The 21,068-nt window shown below is 42.2% G+C and overlaps 3 protein-coding genes and 1 long non-coding RNA gene across 5 annotated transcripts; 2 read left to right on the top strand and 2 right to left on the bottom strand.

Annotated features, from left to right (window-relative positions):
* The first annotated feature begins 2,464 nt into the window (after positions 1 to 2,464).
* Positions 2,465 to 6,583, top strand: LOC100840485 (NAC domain-containing protein 7-like). 2 transcript variants are annotated; one of them, XM_014899472.2, is made up of 5 exons: positions 2,465 to 2,985; positions 3,195 to 3,379; positions 4,918 to 5,214; positions 5,373 to 5,647; positions 5,785 to 6,583. In XM_014899472.2, exons 3-5 carry the CDS (start codon positions 5,046 to 5,048, stop codon positions 6,349 to 6,351), a joined length of 1,011 nt encoding a protein of 336 aa, XP_014754958.1. In that variant the 5' UTR covers positions 2,465 to 2,985; positions 3,195 to 3,379; positions 4,918 to 5,045; the 3' UTR covers positions 6,352 to 6,583. The 2 variants fall into 2 exon arrangements, with proteins under 2 accessions (XP_014754958.1, NP_001304791.1); NM_001317862.1 differs by lacking the exons at positions 2,465 to 2,985; positions 3,195 to 3,379 and having other exon boundaries at positions 5,046 to 5,214; positions 5,785 to 6,365.
* A 2,669-nt stretch (positions 6,584 to 9,252) lies between these two features.
* LOC112270137 lies at positions 9,253 to 11,543 on the bottom strand. Its single transcript, XR_002962497.1, has 3 exons — positions 11,368 to 11,543; positions 11,010 to 11,071; positions 9,253 to 9,619 (listed from the first exon to the last, which is right to left on the bottom strand). It is a non-coding gene; the product is annotated as an uncharacterized LOC112270137 (long non-coding RNA).
* A 481-nt stretch (positions 11,544 to 12,024) lies between these two features.
* Positions 12,025 to 14,150, bottom strand: LOC100821737 (NADH dehydrogenase (ubiquinone) complex I, assembly factor 6). The gene is made up of 2 exons (XM_003557225.4): positions 14,002 to 14,150; positions 12,025 to 13,269 (listed from the first exon to the last, which is right to left on the bottom strand). The coding sequence occupies exon 2, from the start codon at positions 13,238 to 13,240 to the stop codon at positions 12,332 to 12,334; it is 909 nt and encodes a 302-aa protein (XP_003557273.1). The 5' UTR covers positions 13,241 to 13,269; positions 14,002 to 14,150; the 3' UTR covers positions 12,025 to 12,331.
* A 99-nt stretch (positions 14,151 to 14,249) lies between these two features.
* Positions 14,250 to 19,398, top strand: LOC100840178. Its single transcript, XM_010229841.3, has 15 exons — positions 14,250 to 14,717; positions 14,814 to 15,089; positions 15,206 to 15,385; positions 15,487 to 15,622; positions 16,020 to 16,354; positions 16,755 to 16,884; positions 17,350 to 17,478; positions 17,735 to 17,779; positions 17,892 to 17,971; positions 18,070 to 18,166; positions 18,235 to 18,324; positions 18,417 to 18,470; positions 18,559 to 18,624; positions 18,699 to 18,864; positions 19,000 to 19,398. The coding sequence occupies exons 1-15, from the start codon at positions 14,290 to 14,292 to the stop codon at positions 19,002 to 19,004; spliced, it is 2,217 nt and encodes a 738-aa protein (XP_010228143.1). The 5' UTR covers positions 14,250 to 14,289; the 3' UTR covers positions 19,005 to 19,398.
* The last annotated feature ends 1,670 nt before the right edge of the window (positions 19,399 to 21,068 follow it).

Raw genomic sequence — 21,068 nt, 5'->3', positions numbered from 1 at the left:
ATTTCATGGCTAGGGAGTTTGACCGGGTGCTTATTTACTATCCTGGAAGACCGATGGTCACCGAAGATTCCCTGCGTGCCGTGTCCAGAGAGATGCAAGAGCTTCATCAGTTCTACATGCAAGCATCAGCTGGTTCTCAACAGCATGCCCAACAAATCAATATTCGAATCCCACGAGACTATGGCTTCTTTGACCAAGAAATTGGGAACATTCAGGAACGTCCTATCACCTTTGGTGTGGAGTTCAACGAACTGTTCCACCTCTTCAACCGCCAAAAGCTTGATATCAACATCTTAAGGCTGTGGTCTGCCTACCAAATAAGGGAAATGCGGCGAATGGAGGTCAAAAAAGTAGCCATTCTAGAGCCCGCGGTGTTCAACTACGGTGACATCGGTCTTGAGCCAGAAAAGGATCCCTCAAGAATCCTGGCATATAAATACTTGGTGGCATGTCTGGAGAAATACGTGGACCACGACTTTATCCTCTTCTTCCTTAATTTGGAGTAAGTTGAATTTTATATATGGAACCATTTTTTTTAATTCAATCTTTCTTATACACCCTTAGGTACTAAAGTTTGTTTCTTTTGAAAACAGAGACCATTGGGTGACACTACTCATTTGTTTGCCTTGGTCCGCGGTGTACTACTTCGATTCACTACTTCCGAAGAAGGGTGTTCGAGGTCAGTACTGGAAACCCATCAAATCACTCATTAACACTGCCTGGAAAGTGACGACCAAGGGAAAACTAGCTGGTGAAGGCTATAAAGACGAGCCTCACCACAACCACAGGTTCCCTTGCTGGCCAGCAGTGTGTACTATGGCTACTACTGCTATCACATACTTATGGAGAATGCCAGCATGTTCAAGCCTGAGTGGAAGGGGTCAATCGCGGCTGTGGAAGAGTACTGGCGGCCTCGAATGACAATGGCACACCGACCTAAATGGGTCGTGTATAACATTCAAAGGGAGTTCGCCCATCTCATCAACAATGAGGTCATCAAGCCTAGTGGGGACTTCTACGAACGCGTGGAACAAGTGGTGACTAGAGTTCACCCACAACAATAGCTTCAAACTTGAAATGAGATACATTTGTATTCTTTATATGTTTTTATGAAATTTTGACACTTTGTAATCAATGTCGTGTAGTGAGATACATTTGTATTCTTTATATGCTTTAAATGATGTGGCTGTGTATTTTTCTGTGCTGTGTATTCAAATATATATTTTTCTGTGTATTTTCTATGGTTTTAATTATATTTTTAATTACTGAAAATGTATCAGTGTCAGTCGCTCGCCTGACACTAATGTGGCAAAGCGACCGTGACTGATGTACATATCATCAGTGATGGTCGCGGAAACGTGACCGTCACTGATGATGGTATTCATCAGTAACGGTCGGGTCGGGCCGCTCGCCACTGATGATGGTACATCAGTAACGGTCGCAGAGACCGTTACTGATGATAGGTACATCAGTAACGGTTGGAGCGACCGTTACTGATGATGGATATCATCAGTAACACGTAGTTAGTAACGGCGGCCCCGACCGTTACTGATGTTGTTTTTCGACCGTTACTGATAACCCTTTCTGTAGTAGTGTAGGTCTACAAAAATATCAGGTCCAAACCATACAGATCAAATCCCCATGGCTTGCCGTCCTGTTCAAGTCCCAATTTTGCCTCATAAGGTTCTTTTCCCGAGACTCTGGACGTACTTTCAACCCTATAGATAGTATATATGGAGATGAGATCATTTCCTCTAGACAAGCACGTCGACAGATCCACACCGTCTCCTCCTCCCAGCTAGATATAGTGTCCGTCTCGCCTCCAGAGAAGCGCCCGACGGTGTGATGCGTCAAAACCCGAGCGGGTGGGGATCTAAATGAAGTTGGGAGAAGTGTAGGCATCTGCTAAGGCCAAGGAAGCAAAAGAAGGAGCGACGCGACGAAGAGGAGCTACACACGCCTTTGGACATCATTTCAAACCGATTCGAGACATTCATGTTATATCGTCGACTTTTGAATACAAATATGGTTCAAGAAAGTGTCTTTCTAACGATCAATATATACTTTCGACCTTCGGTATATATATTTATAATTTTTCATGAATAAGAAACCGGACGTATAATCTATTACTGGCTAGTAGAGTGTTTACATGGCCGCAGATGGATGGAACCACAAACCCTAGCTCTAGCTAGAACGGCAGTGATCGAGTAGCAATTCCCAGTGTGGCCTTTTTGGATGAAAGTAATTAAAAATCATGCAGCAAAAGAAAAGAAAAAGGAAGGAATGATGGCGCGAGGCAAGAATGGTGGACGGGAGGGATTTTTGTTTGGTGGGTGGTCGGGCCCTTTTTGCGTGTGTTGCACGTGGGTCCCACATTTGGGTCCCACACGCTACTAACACTAGACAAAAAAAAGAAAGGTCGCTGTTCTCTCACGCCTTCTTCTTCTTCCTCTCAACCCCTCAAGCCTCACACTCACCGTCTTTTCAGCTGCCTTTCTCTGCATCTCTCCTCCATCGACCCATTCTTTTACCCTAGCCCTAGTACCACAAAATCTTCCTCTCTCCCTTTCATCTTCTTCTCTCGGCCAATTCATTCTTTGCCTAGCTAGCTTGGATATTAATCGATCGATATCGATCCTAGCCTAGCTTGTTTTCAGTCTTACTGTCTCTATATATTCATGGCGGCCAGATCAGATTGTGCACCGATATTTCTTTAGTATAATCCATCCACTTGCGTGGTAGCTAGCTCTCGACCTCCTTTTTCCTTCAATATTTGATCTCAATCCAATCCCGTTTTCGCTCCCCGTTCCCGTTCTGCTGCAAACCCTTCTCCTCTCCTCCCAGCTGCAGCTCATCAGCTCTCTCTGCATGTGCTGCTGCTAGCTGAGGAAGGGGAACAAGAAGAAGATCCAAGTGTAATCAACAGCCAGCCAAGAACTACCTTTGATGCATGCAGATGAACTAGCTAGCCTTTTGGCAGAGCAGGTAGGTCTCTAGATAGACTGATGCTGAGCCCTTGTGTCTTCTCATGCACACACAGATGGATATACTTTTGGATCCATTCATTTCAGCTCTCTAGCTTGTTGTGTTGTGTTTAATCTGTTCTTTGAGATTCTGAAACTTTTTTCTCTGACGCCGTTGCTGCTGTTTGTTGTACGTGTGCTCTTCGACATTCTTCTTGGGATCTGAGCCAGATAATGAGTTAGGCCTAAAAGCAGATCAGAAAGATCAAGAGAAGAAGATACATAGCAGCTGGAGACAAAAGTCCATCCCTGTCTCCTAGCTATCTCTGCTACATATATAGATCTCTGGATTTCGGCAAGGTTTCATCACATATCTCTCACCAAGATTTCGATCCAAACAAAGTCATTAAATAAAGGTATATGTACTGCATGCATGTCTGCATCCTGCATCTATCTCGATCGTTTCATTTTCTCCGTGTACATTCATTCAGGCAAAAACCTAGATTCAGGTTTCCTACAAGAAATCCTACAAATGTGTCTTCCTGTGGAACCCTACATCTACATGCATAGAAGTAGAACTCTATCTGTCAGTCATTAGGTATATATAACATAGCAGATGTGTTCGGTTTGATTGATATGCAAAAATTCAACAAAAGTTGTCTTCTATCAGACAAAGATATATAGTACTATAGGGAATATTATCTGCATCCATCTTAAGTATGTATATGTAGACCTTCCCTTAAGATCCAAGTTCCAAACTGGTCCTGATATGCTCATCCTTTTTTTACATTCGTTTTTTTCCATTAATTGTTGTGTTGACGAAATGCACAACTTTAAATTTAGCAGATATATATGATCTTTGTTTACAAGTTTTGAAGTACTTTGCATGATTCGGTAGCTGTAAGCTTGCTATAGCTATATGATTTGCTGCTCCCCACATATGGTGTGTTTTAATTTTTAATTTTCTTGTAGACAATACACATGGAAATATAAATTAGACTAGAGTGTGTTTTATCCATTTATATTTGCTCTAAATAATCGATGCTAGGTTGATTCTTCTCGATCGTGAGAAAACATACGCGTACCTATATACTCCCTATGATCCATATAATAAGTCTTGGATTTTGTACTAAGTTAGTACAACTTCGTACTAGATTCAAGACACTTATATATTATGGATCCGAAGGAGTACATAACATGCATAAATTTTGTCGTGAAGGATATATCTACATTGCAAATTAAGCACATGATGATCGAATCCATATGTTGTTAAAATCCTGAACGACGTTGGTGTAAATCATTTAAGCATATATGTATGTACTTTCTCTCCTTGTGCACACATGGCTGTGCTCATTAATTTGTACGTACAATTATATGTACATGATACATATATGCATGCATGTATGTTAAACTTATCCTATAAATGGATTCGATCGCCAGAACTAGCTTCCAATTAGTTAGATCTCAAGTCAGGCATATATATGCACCAGCTAGCTATGGCATATATGATCATAGATGCATGCATGCATGCGTAACTTGACTCGGAAACAATCCAGTTAATACAAGCGATTACACGGCTAGTGATGAATTAAGGAGTGCAAAGTGATACAAGTAGTACTCTAGATATACACGGCTAGAGGTATAGCTACCCTGGGGAGATATATATGTACATACATGATACATGATGAGATCTGGCTAGCTAGCTTTTTAGAATGAAGGGAACATTCCACAAGGGGCAATGAGTGGTGCTTCTCAAGGCCTGCATGCATGCGTCACTCCAAATGATCATGCTGCTGCTTGCTTGCTTGCTCCCGTATTACTACTCCTGCTACTTTCCATCCATCCATCCATTATCACATGCACGCCTCCCACTCGATCCATACTAATTGTCATCAAAGATCTACATAAATTACACATGGAACAGATGACTAATTTAGCTTGTGTTCATATATAGGTACAAATATTTATTGTCAGCAGGAATATATAGAATATATAGTTTGGACTACATCCTCTGTCGGCGCGCGTCGATCTATTGACCGCGAACTGTAGGAAAGGCTCCGACAGTATCGCGCATCAATCGACATGAGTAACAGTACACAGCAGCAGCAGGTTCCTCCAGGTTTTCGGTTCCACCCGACCGATGAGGAGCTTGTGGATTACTACCTCCGCAAGAAGGTGGCCTCGAGAAGGATTGACCTAAATGTCATCAAAGATGTTGATCTCTACAAGATTGAACCATGGGATCTCCAAGGTAACCAACCTGCCTTCTACACACACACTGACACACAACACACATGCAGCATATAAATCAGTCTAACCAATGAGATATCAATCCAAGAGTGTCTTGAAATATTTTTGATAATTTATAAATGATCATGTGTACATTCCTTCATTCATTCCTATATGCAGAGAAATGTAGGATAGGTCCTGAGGAGGAGCAGAGCGATTGGTACTTCTTCAGCCACAAGGACAAGAAATACCCAACAGGGACTCGGACAAACCGGGCAACCGCGGCGGGGTTCTGGAAGGCGACGGGGAGAGACAAGCCCATCTATGCAAAGCACTGCTTGGTTGGCATGAGGAAGACCCTCGTCTACTACAAAGGCAGGGCTCCCAATGGCCACAAGTCCGACTGGATCATGCACGAGTACCGCCTCGAGACCAACGAGAATGGCCCTCCACAGGCAAGCAATTTTTAAGCTATACTCCAATTTATACATCTACGTCTTGTCTCAACTCCCAAATGTTGTTTGTCGGTGTTTAAATTAAGTAGCCCTCCAGCTAACCTGATCGATTGACCATGTATATTGATTAATTTCAGGAAGAAGGTTGGGTAGTATGCAGGGTGTTCAAGAAGAGATTACCGGCAACAAGAAGGGATCTGGACCATGATGCACCCTGCTGGTATGTCGATGACGATGGGCCCTTCATGCATGACCTCAACGCTCCGACGATGAACGGAATAATGCCCCCTCACCACAGCATGGCGGCGCTGCAAGAACAACACCTCCAGATGCTCAACAACACCTACAAGAGGGAACTGAAGCTACAATTCCAAATGCCAAACCATCATCATCACGATGTCCTCAGCACCATTATTCCTCATGACCTAGAGACATCTTCCTTCCATTCTCTTTTGGTATCGCCCGATGATCACCAAGTCAATGCCCACCACCATGTTCAACTTATCGATCATGCAGCTGTCGACCAATCCACTACTGACTGGAGAGTCCTGGACAAGTTTGTTGCATCCCAGCTTAGTAATGATGCGACCAAGGGTGTAGATTATACTGATGGAGGCATTCTTCAGCTCAACGAGAAGCAAGAGGGGGCAACTGATTATGCGTCCACCTCGACATCAAGCAGTCAAGTTGATCCATGGAAGTGACGATGCCCTTAATCAAATATAGTATCTCATACATAATTATTATCTTAAGGAGCTATAATAATAAGGATGATGATGATCATCATGTGATATCAATTATTGGACAGATAAGTAATTTGATTTACATAGTACCATGTAAATATAAGACTGTAATATGATGTGTGTAGTACTGTACGCTGCTTACGTGTTTCAGTGCGTTGTACTAAATATAATGATCACCGTGTTGCTACATATACGAAATAAGAGCATGGAGAACATAGAAACTTCATCAAGTATGATTTGTAGAAGGTGATGCGATTGTATAAGCTGTTGGTTTTTCAATGAACTTGACAACCATGCCTGTACCAGTATGCACAAACATCAATGCTCATTTATATTCTTTTTTACATGGCATTTTACCTGAAGAGAAATAGTTTCGTGACAATTTTGCTAACTCAAAATTCTTAAATCATATCATATATATAATATAATGCATATAATGTACATATGTTTTATGAAACCCAAAAAAAACGAATTGTCTCATCTACACCAGTGTCTAATGCTCTACTGTCATGCCATTTGCACTACCAAAATGTCTATTTCCTGCTGAGACCATGTGTACAACAGAGTAGTGAAGAATTAACTGGCTTACACAAGGACTGTCTTATAGATAAAACATATCCTATAGGATTTTCTTGCTATAAACCACGTGTCATAGAACAAAAAAGTTCAGCAGATCAACTTCACCTTGTTATCACCCCGCAAAAAAAAAGAACTTGACCTTGTTATGATTCTAAGAAGATGTTTATATATACTCGTGGCCTTAAATGTTTCTAGTACTTCCATGCTTTTTCTCGATACAAGTACAGTAACAATTTTAAAATCTACCAGCTAATTTAGTATAGAGATTATCAAGAACAAGTAGATCACAGAAGAACATTAAATTACATTGAAATAAACAAGAAAAGATCTAAATACTGTGTGTGACACTTACTTAATCTAAATAAGGATGACTAATCGTTCTACCTCTGTGGTCCAAAGGATGGGCCATCATTCTTCTCTGTATGGATGCATGTGAGTATGCATTCAGCTCATCATCTGCTAATTCTTTCTTTCATGTAAACAAAGGGCTATGGGATAGACAAAAACCAACTTCGGATTATATGCAGCTCAGGCGTATCACCTAGAAAGTTACCTAGGTCTCTGGATGCATGTTCAGTTATTTCTTAATGATGAACCAGGAATTTTAGTCTAACATGTTCTTTGCATTGTTTTATCAAGTTCAACGCGGGTTATGTTCTACTATACTATGAGAGTACCTACATCAACAAGGAAATACAATCAGGCATTCTCCCAGGCAGAGTCCTGGAATAACTCATGGAATCAGTGAGGAATGTTGGTCTCTGTCAAGATTCTCGCTACTAGCACAGAAATGATACCGAAAACAAGTACTGAAGTAGATAACACATAACTCACTACAACACACGTCATATAGTCACAGGGAACGGACAGTTCTAGAGCAGAACAATAATATTTACAAATTTGATTGGAAAGAAACAGCTTAGTTCAAAAACAGTGATTATCATGTTAGATCAGTATGCTAAAGAGGAAAAACCCCAACTTAACTTGACATCATACATAATAAACACATGTCATGTGTGAATCACTTCAACAAACTTGAAAACGACGATGGGTGAAAATTATCCATGCTACATATTAGCATGGAGCGGTAACATTATGAGTTTATGACAGGTTTGGATAATCTGCCATCCAACTAGCTAGCTACTCATAAAACTTCCCTTGAGAAGGAGCAAGGTATAGCTCTATCAATCAGGGAAAACAATAACTCTACTTTCATAAGATTACATTCAGATAGTTGCATACAAATTAATTAAGGTAAGAAATGAATTTAAAAGCAAAGCATATCATTTTCTTCAGAAGGATATATCTACAAAGATAATCTTGCTAGGTCTCTAGCCTGGTTGCATATATCTCGAGCCATCAGGTAAAATTTATTAAAAGAGCAACCATGCGATATATATTAACTAGGTTAGTTAATGACGTGGCAAAAGAAGGGAGGAATAGTTATGCATGAATACTTACCAGAGAGAACATGCTGGTGATTATGGGCCAAGGGATGATGTGAAGCTCAGCAGCAAGTAGATGACAGCATTACGGACAAGAAAGCTTGAGATGAGATAGCGACCTCTTATGGGATCGAGTGGTACCAACGAAGGCCCGGCCGGGGCGCGCAAGCAGGGGGAGCCGTTGCTTTAAGGGGATGGCAAACATGCATGAGAGGCAACCAAAGACATGCATGCCTCCCACCAACTTAGCTTCTGGCTGGCTGGCTGGCTTATATAGTGCATGCAAGAACGAACCACACAACTTCACTACAAGCAGCCATGCAATGCACGCATGCATGCATATCACACCTCTCACCACTCACTGCTGTTTCAGTTTGTGTGAAAGCAAATGGCATGATGGAAGAAACACAATGCATCAAGTCTTACTGACCAGCATGTCAGTGGCTGTGGATTCAGAGAAGAAGAAAAAGGGCAGGGGGGGAACACAATATGATATAATTATTTGCGCGTGTATGAGGTTGAAAAGAAGGTGTGGAAAAGGCAGGAGGAGTGTTGTTGGGAACCAGGTCGGCAGGAACGTGCATGAGGATGAGATGAGGGAGGGATAATTAAGTAGAGAGAGAGACAGAGGAGAGATCGATGGTGATGTTTGTTTGTAGAGCAAGATAAAATGATGCCTGCGTGAAAGCTCTCATGTGAGACCCATCATGCAAACCCTTCTGTGTATCTCCCTAATTAATCCTACATATATACTACTACTATGCTGTTTTCACACTGCATATCTAGCGTGTTATATACTATTGAACAAGATGCATATGCCCTTATTATTCCCAAGCAAAAAAAAAAGTAGATCCTATATATGTTACCCATCTAGACGTTCTTACAAAGAATTCTCCAGCTATTGCATAAGAAACTAAGAAACTGTACAAAATGAAGGAAAGATTATCCTTGTACTTACTTCATTATTGTGCTCATCCCATGCTGGAGGAGTATGCATGTATCATGGAATCATGAATGCAGAGATCCAACATTTGCCAAACGTAACAAGATCACCCTATTTTATTCCATCTGTCTCAGAAATTAGTCGAACCACTGAGATCCACAGGATACGCCACTCAATTCAGATCAAGATGCCATTTCTGTTCCATTCTGTTCAGCTCCACAAGAAGATGCTATTTTTCTTCTGGAAAATAGCTTTGTTACAGCTGCAGAACAAGGGAAATGAAATATCTGATTCACAGAATCGTCAATAGAGTGCAACTTGGGAAAACAAAGAAGACAAAAAAACTTCAGCTCGATCTATTCTTTCTACCTGGGGTATGCGGACTGCGAGAAGCCATAAGAATACAGGTGTTCCTTTCCAGATGCCATCGGTTTAGGTTAGTCTTAACTCTAAACTCCCTGGTGCCATGATTGATCTTATGATCAAGCATACGTGCCCACACCTTTGACCATGCTTAGTGAAGAAGCCACCAAACGCAAGCATACTTGATTTCATTTTGGTGATGTCAAGCCACATGCGCAGGCATCACATACTAACAAACACAGCACATTTTCAACAAGAAAACATGTCCCAAAATCTCAAAATACTTGTGTTGGATGTGTGGATCTCTTGATACAGAGGCTGGGAGAGCTTTTCCCATTATATAAAGAAAACTATGTGGTGCCTCAGCCCTCATGTGACACAATACAGGAAAAAAATCGACTACAGACTGTTTCCATGGTTTACTGTTTATCATAACCATGTATATATATAGACCCACATAAGTCCTAACGATATATATTGCAACAGAGTTAACTGTTATCATGGTTTCCGAAAGCTTTGGTTAAACTGAATATAACCTGGCGGACTGATCAGGTTAAAAGGAAAATTGGGCCGAGTCCTGATTCCGAAACTAGTCGTAACTCGGCTGCCCTTGCTCTTGCTGCTGGGATCGGGAACACCAATGCTACCGTCTACAGTAGCAGCAAATGCAACAATAATTGCCGTGTGTATCTTGCCTGGAATTACTGCGGCATGCTTACATACAGCAACCTTGGCCCAGCAGCAATGCAATATACTCATGAGTCGAGTTGGGAATAGACACAACCACACATGAAGACCAGTGCCTAGGTACAAGCAAGCAATAATATATACGGGACTAGCTCTCAAGGGAGGGGCAAGCACGCATGTGGTGTGGAGCTCACTTGGGGGCCAACCAGGAAGGGGACAATGCTTCTTCCCTCAGTGATTGCTGTTTACTCCACCAGGGACCAAACATCCAGAAAAAAGTAAGGATAAAGAACCCCAATGGAAAAGGCTAGGTTGAGTTACTTTTAAGCGTGAGCACAGTTGTTTGTCCTAAACCCCAAGCACCTCCCAGTGGTGCTTTGTTACTTTATTGACTTCCCAATGCAGGGTGCTGAACTTATCCAAACTTCGAAGTGCGAAACAAGATCTGCTTAACTACTTATCCATATTTTAGTTGTCTTGCCCAGAGCTAATACAGCATTACACAGCAGAGTTTTGTTGCAGGTATACTCATTAAGTGCAAGAATTTTCTCAGGTTATAAAGTAATTAGTCTTTCTTTGAAATAAGACGACGTGTTAGTTACCTTGATACAGGGGGGCATACAGAATTCAGCCACAATCCCGTCCAGCAGCAATGCAAACAAACCTGACCAAGTAATCACTTTCTATCTCAGCAGAACAGTAAAAACAAGATTCCAGGAAAATAATAAATCAAGCCACGTCATTAAAACTGATATAAGAAACCGTCATTGTTTTCTTCTTTGTTGATGAAATTGGGATTCCATTTTGCAGTTCAAGCATAAAAAGATATATTATAGAATCAGAACTGTTTTGCTTCACACAGTAATTCAAACGGCATAAGCTAAGCGAAGAGTGACCTCCACGAGATGTGTCATACCTCTCCAGACTCCAGATTTGTGACAATATGTGTTGTTCATTTACCTGATGCTCTCAGAAAGTTGAACATTGATGAGGCTGCGTGACTTTTTGGAACATTGTCAGTGATCTGCTAAGTTTCTTAGGCATATCCTGGTGACTGGTAAAAACTTTACAGTGGTAAGAATCGATAGTCATCAAAAGAAGCAAAAGGCTGCAATGTAAATAATCGTGGGGCCTTTTTGTCATAAAGAAAAGAAGGCTACTGTTAAATGGCAATAAACAGGAGGCCAAACAGGTGCTGAAACATCACAGTTCACATGGTATTTGCAGCAAGAGTAAAGTTTTAATTCATTGTAAGTTTGCAGAAGACAGCATGGTACACCTACTGCAAGAATCTCTCAGCCACCAGGGAAGGTAAGAGAGATCATAAAAGAAACAGGGGAGCAATGGATCTAACAACAGTTGAAGCACAGATTCAAAGAACAGGATCAGTGCAAAACTTGTCGTTATTTACTTATTTCTGAGGCATACAAATATGCAAATAGAAGCAACATAGAAAAAGCAAAGTGAGATGTGCCATCCTACCTAACTGTAGCTGACATAATGAAGTCAAATATAGTTGCTGCAAGCCAAATATGAGGTTGGTAACTTGGTATATACACTAGTTATTGTTACAATGAGGAACTTGTTTTCCTTGCCTAAATTAAATTACTCGCTTAATCATCAGCAACAAGTAATTGAGTATACTTAATCTGGGCAAGGGAAAGAACTGAAGAACAAACTCAACAGAAGACATGCATCCACCTCATGTAAAATTTGGGTTACAAACAAAACAAACAATCACAAGAAGGAAGAAGCCACTACATAATTTCTCAGAGACAGAAAGTTGCAGCAATGGCAATGCAGAGTCTTTTTTTCTTCCACCAACCTTATTACATTTTGGTAAACTGATACTCCGGATTTAGTCTGAGCTAAAACACACTGATCCGAGCTTTTGACAAACACAACTTGCACTCTATGGATGAATTCAGTACTTGTTTCGCCATGCGTGCCAGCTGAGCTTTAGCTGGTACCACAGAGGAGATATGCCATGGACTCCCTTGGACAAGCGTGAATCGAAGACGTTGAATTCACGGCATCGTAGGGAGTCCAGAAGAACTTGGGTCGGCACGGCTGGGAGGAGCACTGGGGCTGCCTGTGCTGGCAAAGATGAGGCCAGCTCCCGCGCTTTCTGCAGGTGAGCTTCGGCAACAGATGCAACCTTGAAAACTGCATCCGGGAGTGCATCGCCCATTCTGACCTCTGATCGATCACCCTCCTGCCTAAGCAGACCGCACTCCTCAGCCACACTTGCAGGTATGTATGGTATCTTCCCTTGCTTGTTTACATGGTGAGGCAGTGCCTTGAGAAGCAACAGCAACCCACTAGCTTTACCAATGTGCGAGGCGGCGTGATCAGCAATGGTGGACTGTATCCCACCAGCTTGCAATGTCATGTAAAGGATGGTAGATTGGGTGTCTTCCGAATACCTCTCCAACTCTGCAATTGTCTCTGGAATGGCATACTCATCCCGGTTTCCATCATTGATCCTTGCCTCCAGCGACCTCTTGAGCCAATGCTTGCTGATCTTCTGCTCGGAGAGAACTGAAGAGAGCGCCAGGGCAACGGGGTGCTCGACCAGCTTGTTTGCGTAGATCTTATCGATCACATCCTTCCACCACAGGAGGCGCATGAGGCCTTTCCTAGGGTCCGACACGACGTCCATGGCCTTTGCTGTCTCGACATTGAAGGCCCTGAAGGTGAATGCAGCCCTGCGCATGGATGGAGGCAGGTGGAGGAGGCAGAGATAGTTGTGGTAGTCATAGCTGCGGACTTGCTGGACACAGTACGAGAGCGCTGCTCGTAGGCCACCGCTTGCTGCAGGGCCGCCACTCATGAATCCTACTTGAGATGTGAAGCAAGGCCCTGCAGTGAACAGGAGATATAGACAATCATTCAGTGTGATACACGACAAGTTTGGTTTACTAAAGATCAATTACTGGCAAAGGAAACCAGCAAGTATATAACATGATTGTTTTCCACCAAAAATCGTAACACAAGATCTGCTTCGCTAACTTGGAAAGTAACATGGATTTCGTGGATATGATAAATAAGTCGCACTAGGTTAAATCCTGTGTAGCGGAACAAGTAAACGAGGGATAGCATTTGAGATTCTGAAGCCGGTTTCAGTTAGCGCATACAGTATATTGCAACCAAATTGAACATGACCGCTGGAACTGTGCAATTAATCCTAAGCAAACTGAACGGTGTCCATGGTAACAATGCCTCTATATACTAGAGGCAACAAGGGGGGCACATCGACACCAGAAACAGACGGAATTTCGACTAGCAATTGCAATACAGTGACAGAGCAGAAAGTAGATAAGCTTTAGGTCTTGAGAGATCCAGGCCTTCACTGAGCTGCGAGTGATGACGGCGGCGAGAGCGCGGATGGAACAAGGAGTACGCGTAGGCGCCGTTCAGCGGAGGGGCAGCAGAGAGGAAGAAAGCGAGGTCGCGTGGGAAGGTGGCAGCGGTTTGCGGCGGAGCGTACGGCGGCGGTCGAGGTGAGCAGAGGGGAGGAGGGGCTAAGCGGCACGAGCAGGACTAACTCAGAGAGCGAAGGAGAGGGGAAGGGGAAGAGGAAGAGAAGCGTACCTCGGCGATGGAGGGAGCGCGGCCGGCGGAGAGCAGATCAGATCGCCGGTGCGGCCCGCCGGAGCCTGGAGCCGACGACGGAACAGAAGAAGTGGATGCCCTCTGGCTCTGGGCCTCTCTCTGGCCTTTCCACCAGAGCATATTTACTGGGCCGAGAGCCCGCAGGCTTTTGTTCTCCGGCCCATTTCGAGCTCGCTAGAAAGGGCCCACGTGGCAGCCTCCGCGAGGGGGCGTTATCCGGCTGCGCGCCACCCGTTTCCGTTTCCTTGGCGCGCGACCGAGGAAAGGATGCTCCTGCTGCGCGCCAAGCCGCCGCCGGCGCCCGCCATCCCGATCTCCTCCTTCTCCACGCCGCCGTCGACGGCGGCGTATGCTACCACTAAGCACACCTCCTCCTATTCCTTCTCCGCCACGGCCCGTTGCTCCGTCGGCAACCTCTCGCCCGTCCGATTCGAGCCCCTCCGCTCCGACTCCGGCCCGGACCCCTCCTCCTATGCCAGCGAAGGCGAGGAGCAAGAAGAGCAGAACAAGGAGCAGTACGAAGAAGAGGAGAAGGGAGGTAGTAATAACAAGCAGGGAGGCATCTCCGGCATCAGCGTGCCGCGGCAGCGCTACATCGCTGTCCCCAAGGCGGCGCTCCTCGACGCCGTCCTCTCCCTATTCCCCTCCTCCCAGCCCCAAACCGCCGCCGCCGCGGAATTCAAGCGCTTCTCAAGGCAAGTACACCACCCTCTATCCAGACCACCATGAAGAAATGATAGAAATGGGGAATTTTACAGAGCTTGCGATTTCTTCTTCTTCTTGTGATGCAGGTGCTTGGACGCCGTTCTGCACGCTGAGCACAAGGAAGTGCTGGAGGAGATGCGCGCCTATTACACGCTCACGCAACCAAATCAGGAGGAGCAGGATGAACAAAAAAGCCCCCCAGTCTCCGGCGGTGGCCAAGCGGCGGCCGCGGTGAACGGCAAGAGCTCTGGCTTATTTGGTAGTATGACCCAGCTGGATGCCGACGGGACATCGTTTCTTTCTAGAAGCTTGGACTGGAGAACTCTACTCGGGTTGTCCCCGGATCCTGTTTCTCCCACCAGGTAATTTACCACCCAAACTTAAAGAGTTCCATACTTAGTTATCATGAACCATCTAATTAAATTGGCACTGCTAGCAGCTAATCATGGTTCACTACTTGTGTGATGAAAAAAAAAAGAGTTGCTTTCGCAACTCATTTCCAGCGTGCCTTCATGAACCTTCTGCGCAATGCTCAGTTCGAAGAACTCTCCGCGCAAGATCTGCTATTGACCTACTCGTTAAACAGCGATTATATCTTAACGTTGCCGGTTTACGTTGATTGGAAAAAGGCAGCCGAATCTAATGCGATAATATTCCGGTGAGTTTCGGTCCTAGCTTTGTTATCAATCTATTGAACACAGACACAAATGGAAAATGGAGCTCCCATATGACTAGTTCCTGATTTCCTGATCTTTGCAGGCGTGGGTATGCAACTGAGAGCCAGAAAGGTCTAATGTTGGTAGAGAAACTTGATTACCTACAGTCAAAACTATTACAAAATATTTTCTTCAGCCTATCCAAACCCTTGGCCAAACTGGGGAAATGGATCAATGAGGTCAGTCAATCTTCCCGTCCTGATAAGTTCATTTGGTCACATTCTTTTATATCTTGTCGCGTCACATGCAGTTGTGTTCCAATTTAAGTTATTTATAGATTTACTCGTTTAGATCAATTCAATCTGAACTGTCCAGAACATCCAAGTTAGGATAGCATATAAATAGTGTGATGATTTGTGTACTGCAGTTTACACCACATCTAGGAAATGTTGTATTGATAGTCATGTTATAACTTGTCTTAACTCACAATCGTAGACTACTAGACCTGTTTATGACTCGGCATGTACTTATGAACTTTTAGCTACTTTTGTTGTTGAAACAAAGGTGAGAGCTTTGCCTAATTTAATCGAATAAGCAACTTAGCTAATTTTATGTGATTATTTTAGTTATTACCAGGCATTGAAAAGATCAACAGGGAGCCAGGGGTTTCAGATCTGGATTGACAAACTGAAGCTCTGGCTGAAAGAGCAAACTTATGCAGAGAATTCACTGTTGTTGATAGAAAACTCATCATGGGACAAGCCTATTTCTGATCAATTGCCAGACGCAGATCTTCCTATTTGGATTGCTGCACAGAGAGCAGTTTCTCGTTATGAAGGTTTTCTGTCACCTGTTGGTCCTCGTGGCAGACTTCTAAGAAGACTGCTTACGTGGACAGGATTAATCCCTTCTCTGCCAGAAGCAACGATAAATTCTGATGTTGAAACAAAACATTTTGAAGGCTCTGCGAGGTTAGATCCCAAATAGTTGTTGGTTTTCTTATTCTATTCTTTGACTTCTGCTTTATATCCCTTTTGCTAATCTATATCTTCACTAGTACTAGTGCAGCCTTAAGGTTTGTCCAAGAACCTCATAACCATGTGCTTATTATAAACTTCCATATTTTTCGAAGCCTAGTCCACATCCTTCCAAGCCCCAGAAGTCTAGAAGTACTGCTGTTGCCCTTATTCCTCGGTTTCTTTCTTTTTGGAAATGTAGTTCTTGAAAGAAGTTTGCTATGATTAACACTAAAATTGTTGCTTGGCAAATTATATCTGAATAATATTTCCCTGTTAATTTGGTGTGCTTACTTTGGTACTTCACCATTCAGTGTCCATGAACTTTATGAAATATATCCTGCTTTTTCTACAGGCCTAATTTCCTGCCTAGAATTACCCTTGCAAATATATGGGAGCCAGCAAGCATAGAATCTTGTGACAACAATGTTTGGGAGATAGTTAAAGCTTCTTTTGCCATTCTATTTGGCAAGTCTACTCTGCAGGTATCTGGGAAACTGTATTTTGATTTCTGAACACCCCTTTCTTACTAGTTGGTGATGAACATAAAATGTCCATCTATGTAGAGTATTCGCCATGTCAAGAGAGGGTAGAGTGGTTTCATATTAATTTGTTAAATGCTTGGGCATTGTCATATGCTCAAATTCTCCATCGCATGCACAAATAGGACTGGTGTGCTCTACCTCTATGTAGTCTTATATATGGACATGGAACACCTTGCATGATGAGACCAAACCAGACGAGACGGTTCAGATGACACAGTTTACGTGCACACAACCTTTGCCCCCAAATTCACAAGACATATTTTCATTGCAAAACACTGACCGTATTCAGATAACCATGTGTTATTGTCTTTGTATTTGCTATGTGATGCCAATAATATGCAGAAATGTTACTTTAAAAAAATAGTTTGCAAAGAAGATACATTATTCCATTTTGTTCTTTGCCAGGAACCAGCATTTCAAGAACTGATCATACTTTATTCTGATGATGCTACTGAAAGCAATGAGAGGGGCAAATCAGAGATGCTACCGCCACAGTTGAAAATTTACGAGAAAATACCCATCCCAGATTTGCCAGTAAGAGTCTCAGTTTCTCAGACTTGTGGAAAAATCATTTGAGTATCTTTTATGGTACTTAGATGGAAAATTTGGGTAAAACATACAGTTTAAGTGCTGATACAGCCAACAACCTGAAAAAGCCTCTGCACTGTTCAGAATATATATCGGCATCATAACACTTTTGTCTTTTGAGAAAATGAAAGAGAAGTGTGTGTTTTTGCATTAAGAGGATATTGCAAAAACTATACTAACAACATCTGAACTTTGTCTGTAGGTGGTTTTTCCTCACAAGAAGTTGTCCTTCCGCATCCTTGATACAGTAATTCTCTGATCAATATTTTATGTTATTATCTCTTTATCCGAAATAATAATTGAACTATTCTTTTTCTGTCCTGCACTTCGGTTTGTTGATAGTTTTTTCTTTAATAAAGGTACGGCTGGATATAGCTACCGTAATAGGATTGTTGGCATATGTTGTCAACTACAAATTTGAGAGTTTAGCCTCGTCCCCGTAAGTATGTAGTTCTTTCGTATCAGTAATTCTAGGGATTTTCGTTTTTATATTAACAAAACAAGTAACCTTTTTTTATATCTTCTATGACAATGCAGGTCAGCTTTTCTTCTTGATATAGCTGCTTTTACTGCACTTGCAATACTTGTGTTCCGTGTGACACTAGGCTACAAACAGACCAGAGATAGATACCAGGTGAATCATTTACATTATTTCGATGTTTGCATAGGAATTTGAAGTTCACAAATATATCTCTTTTCCAGCTTCTGGTCAATAAGACGCTCTATGAAAAGACATTAGCAAGTGGCTTTGGTTCAGTTTACTTTCTTCTCGATGCTTCTGAGCAACAACAGGTAACATTCAATGGACAGTCAAAAGCATAGTTTTGTGCATGTCACTCTGTATTTGAGCAAGGGAACTCTCTCCATGATTGTTTTCTGTACAGTATAAGGAAGCACTGTTGGCATATGCTATGTTGCTCTGCAGAAAGAAGTATCAGGTATGCATGCTTGCTTTTCTTTGGAAACCATGCTTCCTTTCATTACACGATACTTTAGTCACGTTTTATTGATTCTTTTTCCATGCAGGTGTCATCTCGCGCAAGCATCAGAGATGCCTGCGAGCAGTTTATGTACGAGAAATTTAAGGCGAAGGTGGGAGTTGATACCTTTCATTGTGTTTTCTGTCTGTCATGAATTCATTAAGCGAGCTTCTGATTTTCTTTTAGATTGAAATGCCTATCGACAAAGCTATGGAGACGCTGCTACGGTTGGGTCTGGTGATCGAGCTGCCAACTAACGGCAGCTCCTCTGTAATAGCTATTCCATGTCCAGACGCATATGAGATCCTCAAAAGCCGCTGGGATAGTCTGTTGGAACATAAGACAGAACAAGGTAGAAACTATTGATGAATTTTAAGCATAGCTCATCACCAGTGTTGTAGCAACCAAGTAACTAAATTATCATGTGATTGGAAATACTCCCGGAAGGGCTTGTCGAAATCTTATCTTCTGTGTGTTATGCCTGCAGGGTGATGAAACCTGAAAATCGTCTTTGATTCCTGTAGCCGAGTAATGGTCGCAGTCAAGTGGTGCAGGAACTTGCTGGTTTTATCCAACAAAGAGGTTGAAAGGAAATACACCCAGCTCTGTCATCATCGATCGGGGTTTGCGAAGAGCCAGATGTACAGTCAGGATTAATGCTGGTTTTCCTTGCAAACTCCCCAGGAGTTGGTGCATAGATGCTGGAGAATTCTTGTATGCGAGCACTGAGCCGTCCTTCTGTTAGTACGTAAATATGTATATACACACCTGGTCTTGTGACCAACTTTTGTTGCATGTTGTTCATACTTGCTTGACTCCAATTGGCATGATTTTTCCAGTTATGAGATGAGAAACAGAGCATATCTGAGTATGTGTTTTTTTACAAGTACATCTGTACATCTGAGTATGTGAAGTATGGTAAGGAAATGAGGCTGGCATAGTGCTGAAGGCCCAAGCCCAAGTGCAATGGTATACGGCTGCAGCAACAGATTAAGCCTTTTATAAGTTTGGATTTGGTTTGTTTTGTTACTAGATAAAGTTTGTTGCCTTCAAGATAGACTGAGTTGGTTAGTTCGTTAGTTAGTTAGGGCCTGGCCGGCGTCCCTATAAATAAATCTCCCGAGGGAGCCATCTGGTACTACTCATCTCTTCTTTCTGTTGGTGACTTATTTGAGATTCATTCTTTTTTTTAATCTTGTGGTTGCTGCCCTTATGTTCGATTTCTTATTAGGCGAGCAAAATGGCAGGTTACCCTTTGCCAGTAATTCTCCATGGCAATGGAGTCGTTGTGCTGCTCGCAGATTGATCTACATCCTGGCTCTCCCTTCTCCATTGCCCTCTTTTATCTAGGGCCAGTGATTGGGGTCAGGCGAACAATTTTTCTTTGGTGTGTTTAATTAATTAATTAATTATTTTTTAGTGTTTTTATTTCATAGTGGGAGCATCTTTGCCATTCATGACTAGATGAGTTTGTTTTCAGCTTCTAGAGGAGATAGCTATAGCTATACCGTCATGTCTGCATCTCTTTCTTAGACTGCTTTTCCCCCTTAAACATCCAAAAAATAAATTAGGTTAGCGGTTTTCTTCTTAAAAACGAAGATGAAGCTAATACGGTTTGAAAATAAGAATTTTCATTGATGTATAATAATTTTAGAATCGATGGTCAATGGCCAAATTGAGAATGAATAAATCACATGGATTAACCAAAACCAGTTCCAAGTTTCCGGTTCTTCAGCATCTCCATCCATCATATTGTTAACTTACTGAACAAAAGTGTTCTTCCATGTTGACACGCTAGCTGCTAATATGCCAAATGGGTATTGATTCAATTAATGGATAAAAAGGAGTGCCACTATGGTTTGAACACAAATCAGCAACCATATGGTGCAACAGCAACATACATAGACAATTATCCTCCACGGATTTTCTATTGGGTGCATTAAAATTTATCACTTGCAGCCATGCGGAAAAATCATTAAATGAGTTTTTTTAGAAATTTGAAAAATAAAGAAAAAAACATGCATAGTTTTTTTAGAAGAAAAAACTTGTGCCTGTGAATTTTGTTAAGGGAAAAATTTATCATTCGCTGCCATGCGAAAAACCATAAAATGAGTAACCGTATACTTTGTCGTGCATAAATTAGTCGGTTATATTTGCATACTTCATCAATGACCAATATTCTGTTAGATAAAGAAAAATTACAAACGCAACTTTTTATCCAATAGATGCAATGCAGAAACGAAACGAAACCCGTGAACTTAGTATTATCTTGGCTCCAACTTGGACACTATCTTGCAGTGTCTAGTTGGCCTTTTCAACTCATTAAGGTAACAAGTTTAATGAGTCGAGTTTTTGAGTGCTTGCTAAGTTTATAATATCATGCAAATTTTGTGATTTGTCCAACATAATAGATTGTTTATGCTATGCAACAAGTTTAACGAGTACTTAACAAGTTGGGTTGAGCTGGGTTTTGAACTCGATAGGTTAAGTTGGCTGGTCGTGTTGGTCTACATATCCACCCCTAGATGCACATTGGAGTATTATTTTCTAATTTTT

This window comes from Brachypodium distachyon, chromosome 1, assembly GCF_000005505.3.
Source record: "Brachypodium distachyon strain Bd21 chromosome 1, Brachypodium_distachyon_v3.0, whole genome shotgun sequence".
Lineage (NCBI taxonomy): Eukaryota > Viridiplantae > Streptophyta > Magnoliopsida > Poales > Poaceae > Brachypodium > Brachypodium distachyon.
Note: the sequence above shows the minus strand (reverse complement) of the source record. Positions and strands in the feature narration are given on the sequence as shown.

Excerpts from the sequence above, each read along its gene's own strand:
- LOC100821737 (XM_003557225.4), bottom strand. The coding sequence starts at position 13,240 with ATGAGTGGCGGCCCTGCAGCAAGCGGTGGCCTACGAGCAGCGCTCTCG.
- LOC100840485 (XM_014899472.2), top strand. The coding sequence starts at position 5,046 with ATGAGTAACAGTACACAGCAGCAGCAGGTTCCTCCAGGTTTTCGGTTC. Across the intron at positions 5,215-5,372 it reads TGAACCATGGGATCTCCAAG|AGAAATGTAGGATAGGTCCT; the intron begins GTAACCAACCTG and ends TCCTATATGCAG. Across the intron at positions 5,648-5,784 it reads ACGAGAATGGCCCTCCACAG|GAAGAAGGTTGGGTAGTATG; the intron begins GCAAGCAATTTT and ends GATTAATTTCAG.
- LOC100840178 (XM_010229841.3), top strand. The coding sequence starts at position 14,290 with ATGCTCCTGCTGCGCGCCAAGCCGCCGCCGGCGCCCGCCATCCCGATC. Across the intron at positions 16,355-16,754 it reads CATTTTGAAGGCTCTGCGAG|GCCTAATTTCCTGCCTAGAA; the intron begins GTTAGATCCCAA and ends CTTTTTCTACAG. Across the intron at positions 17,780-17,891 it reads CCTTCCGCATCCTTGATACA|GTACGGCTGGATATAGCTAC; the intron begins GTAATTCTCTGA and ends TCTTTAATAAAG.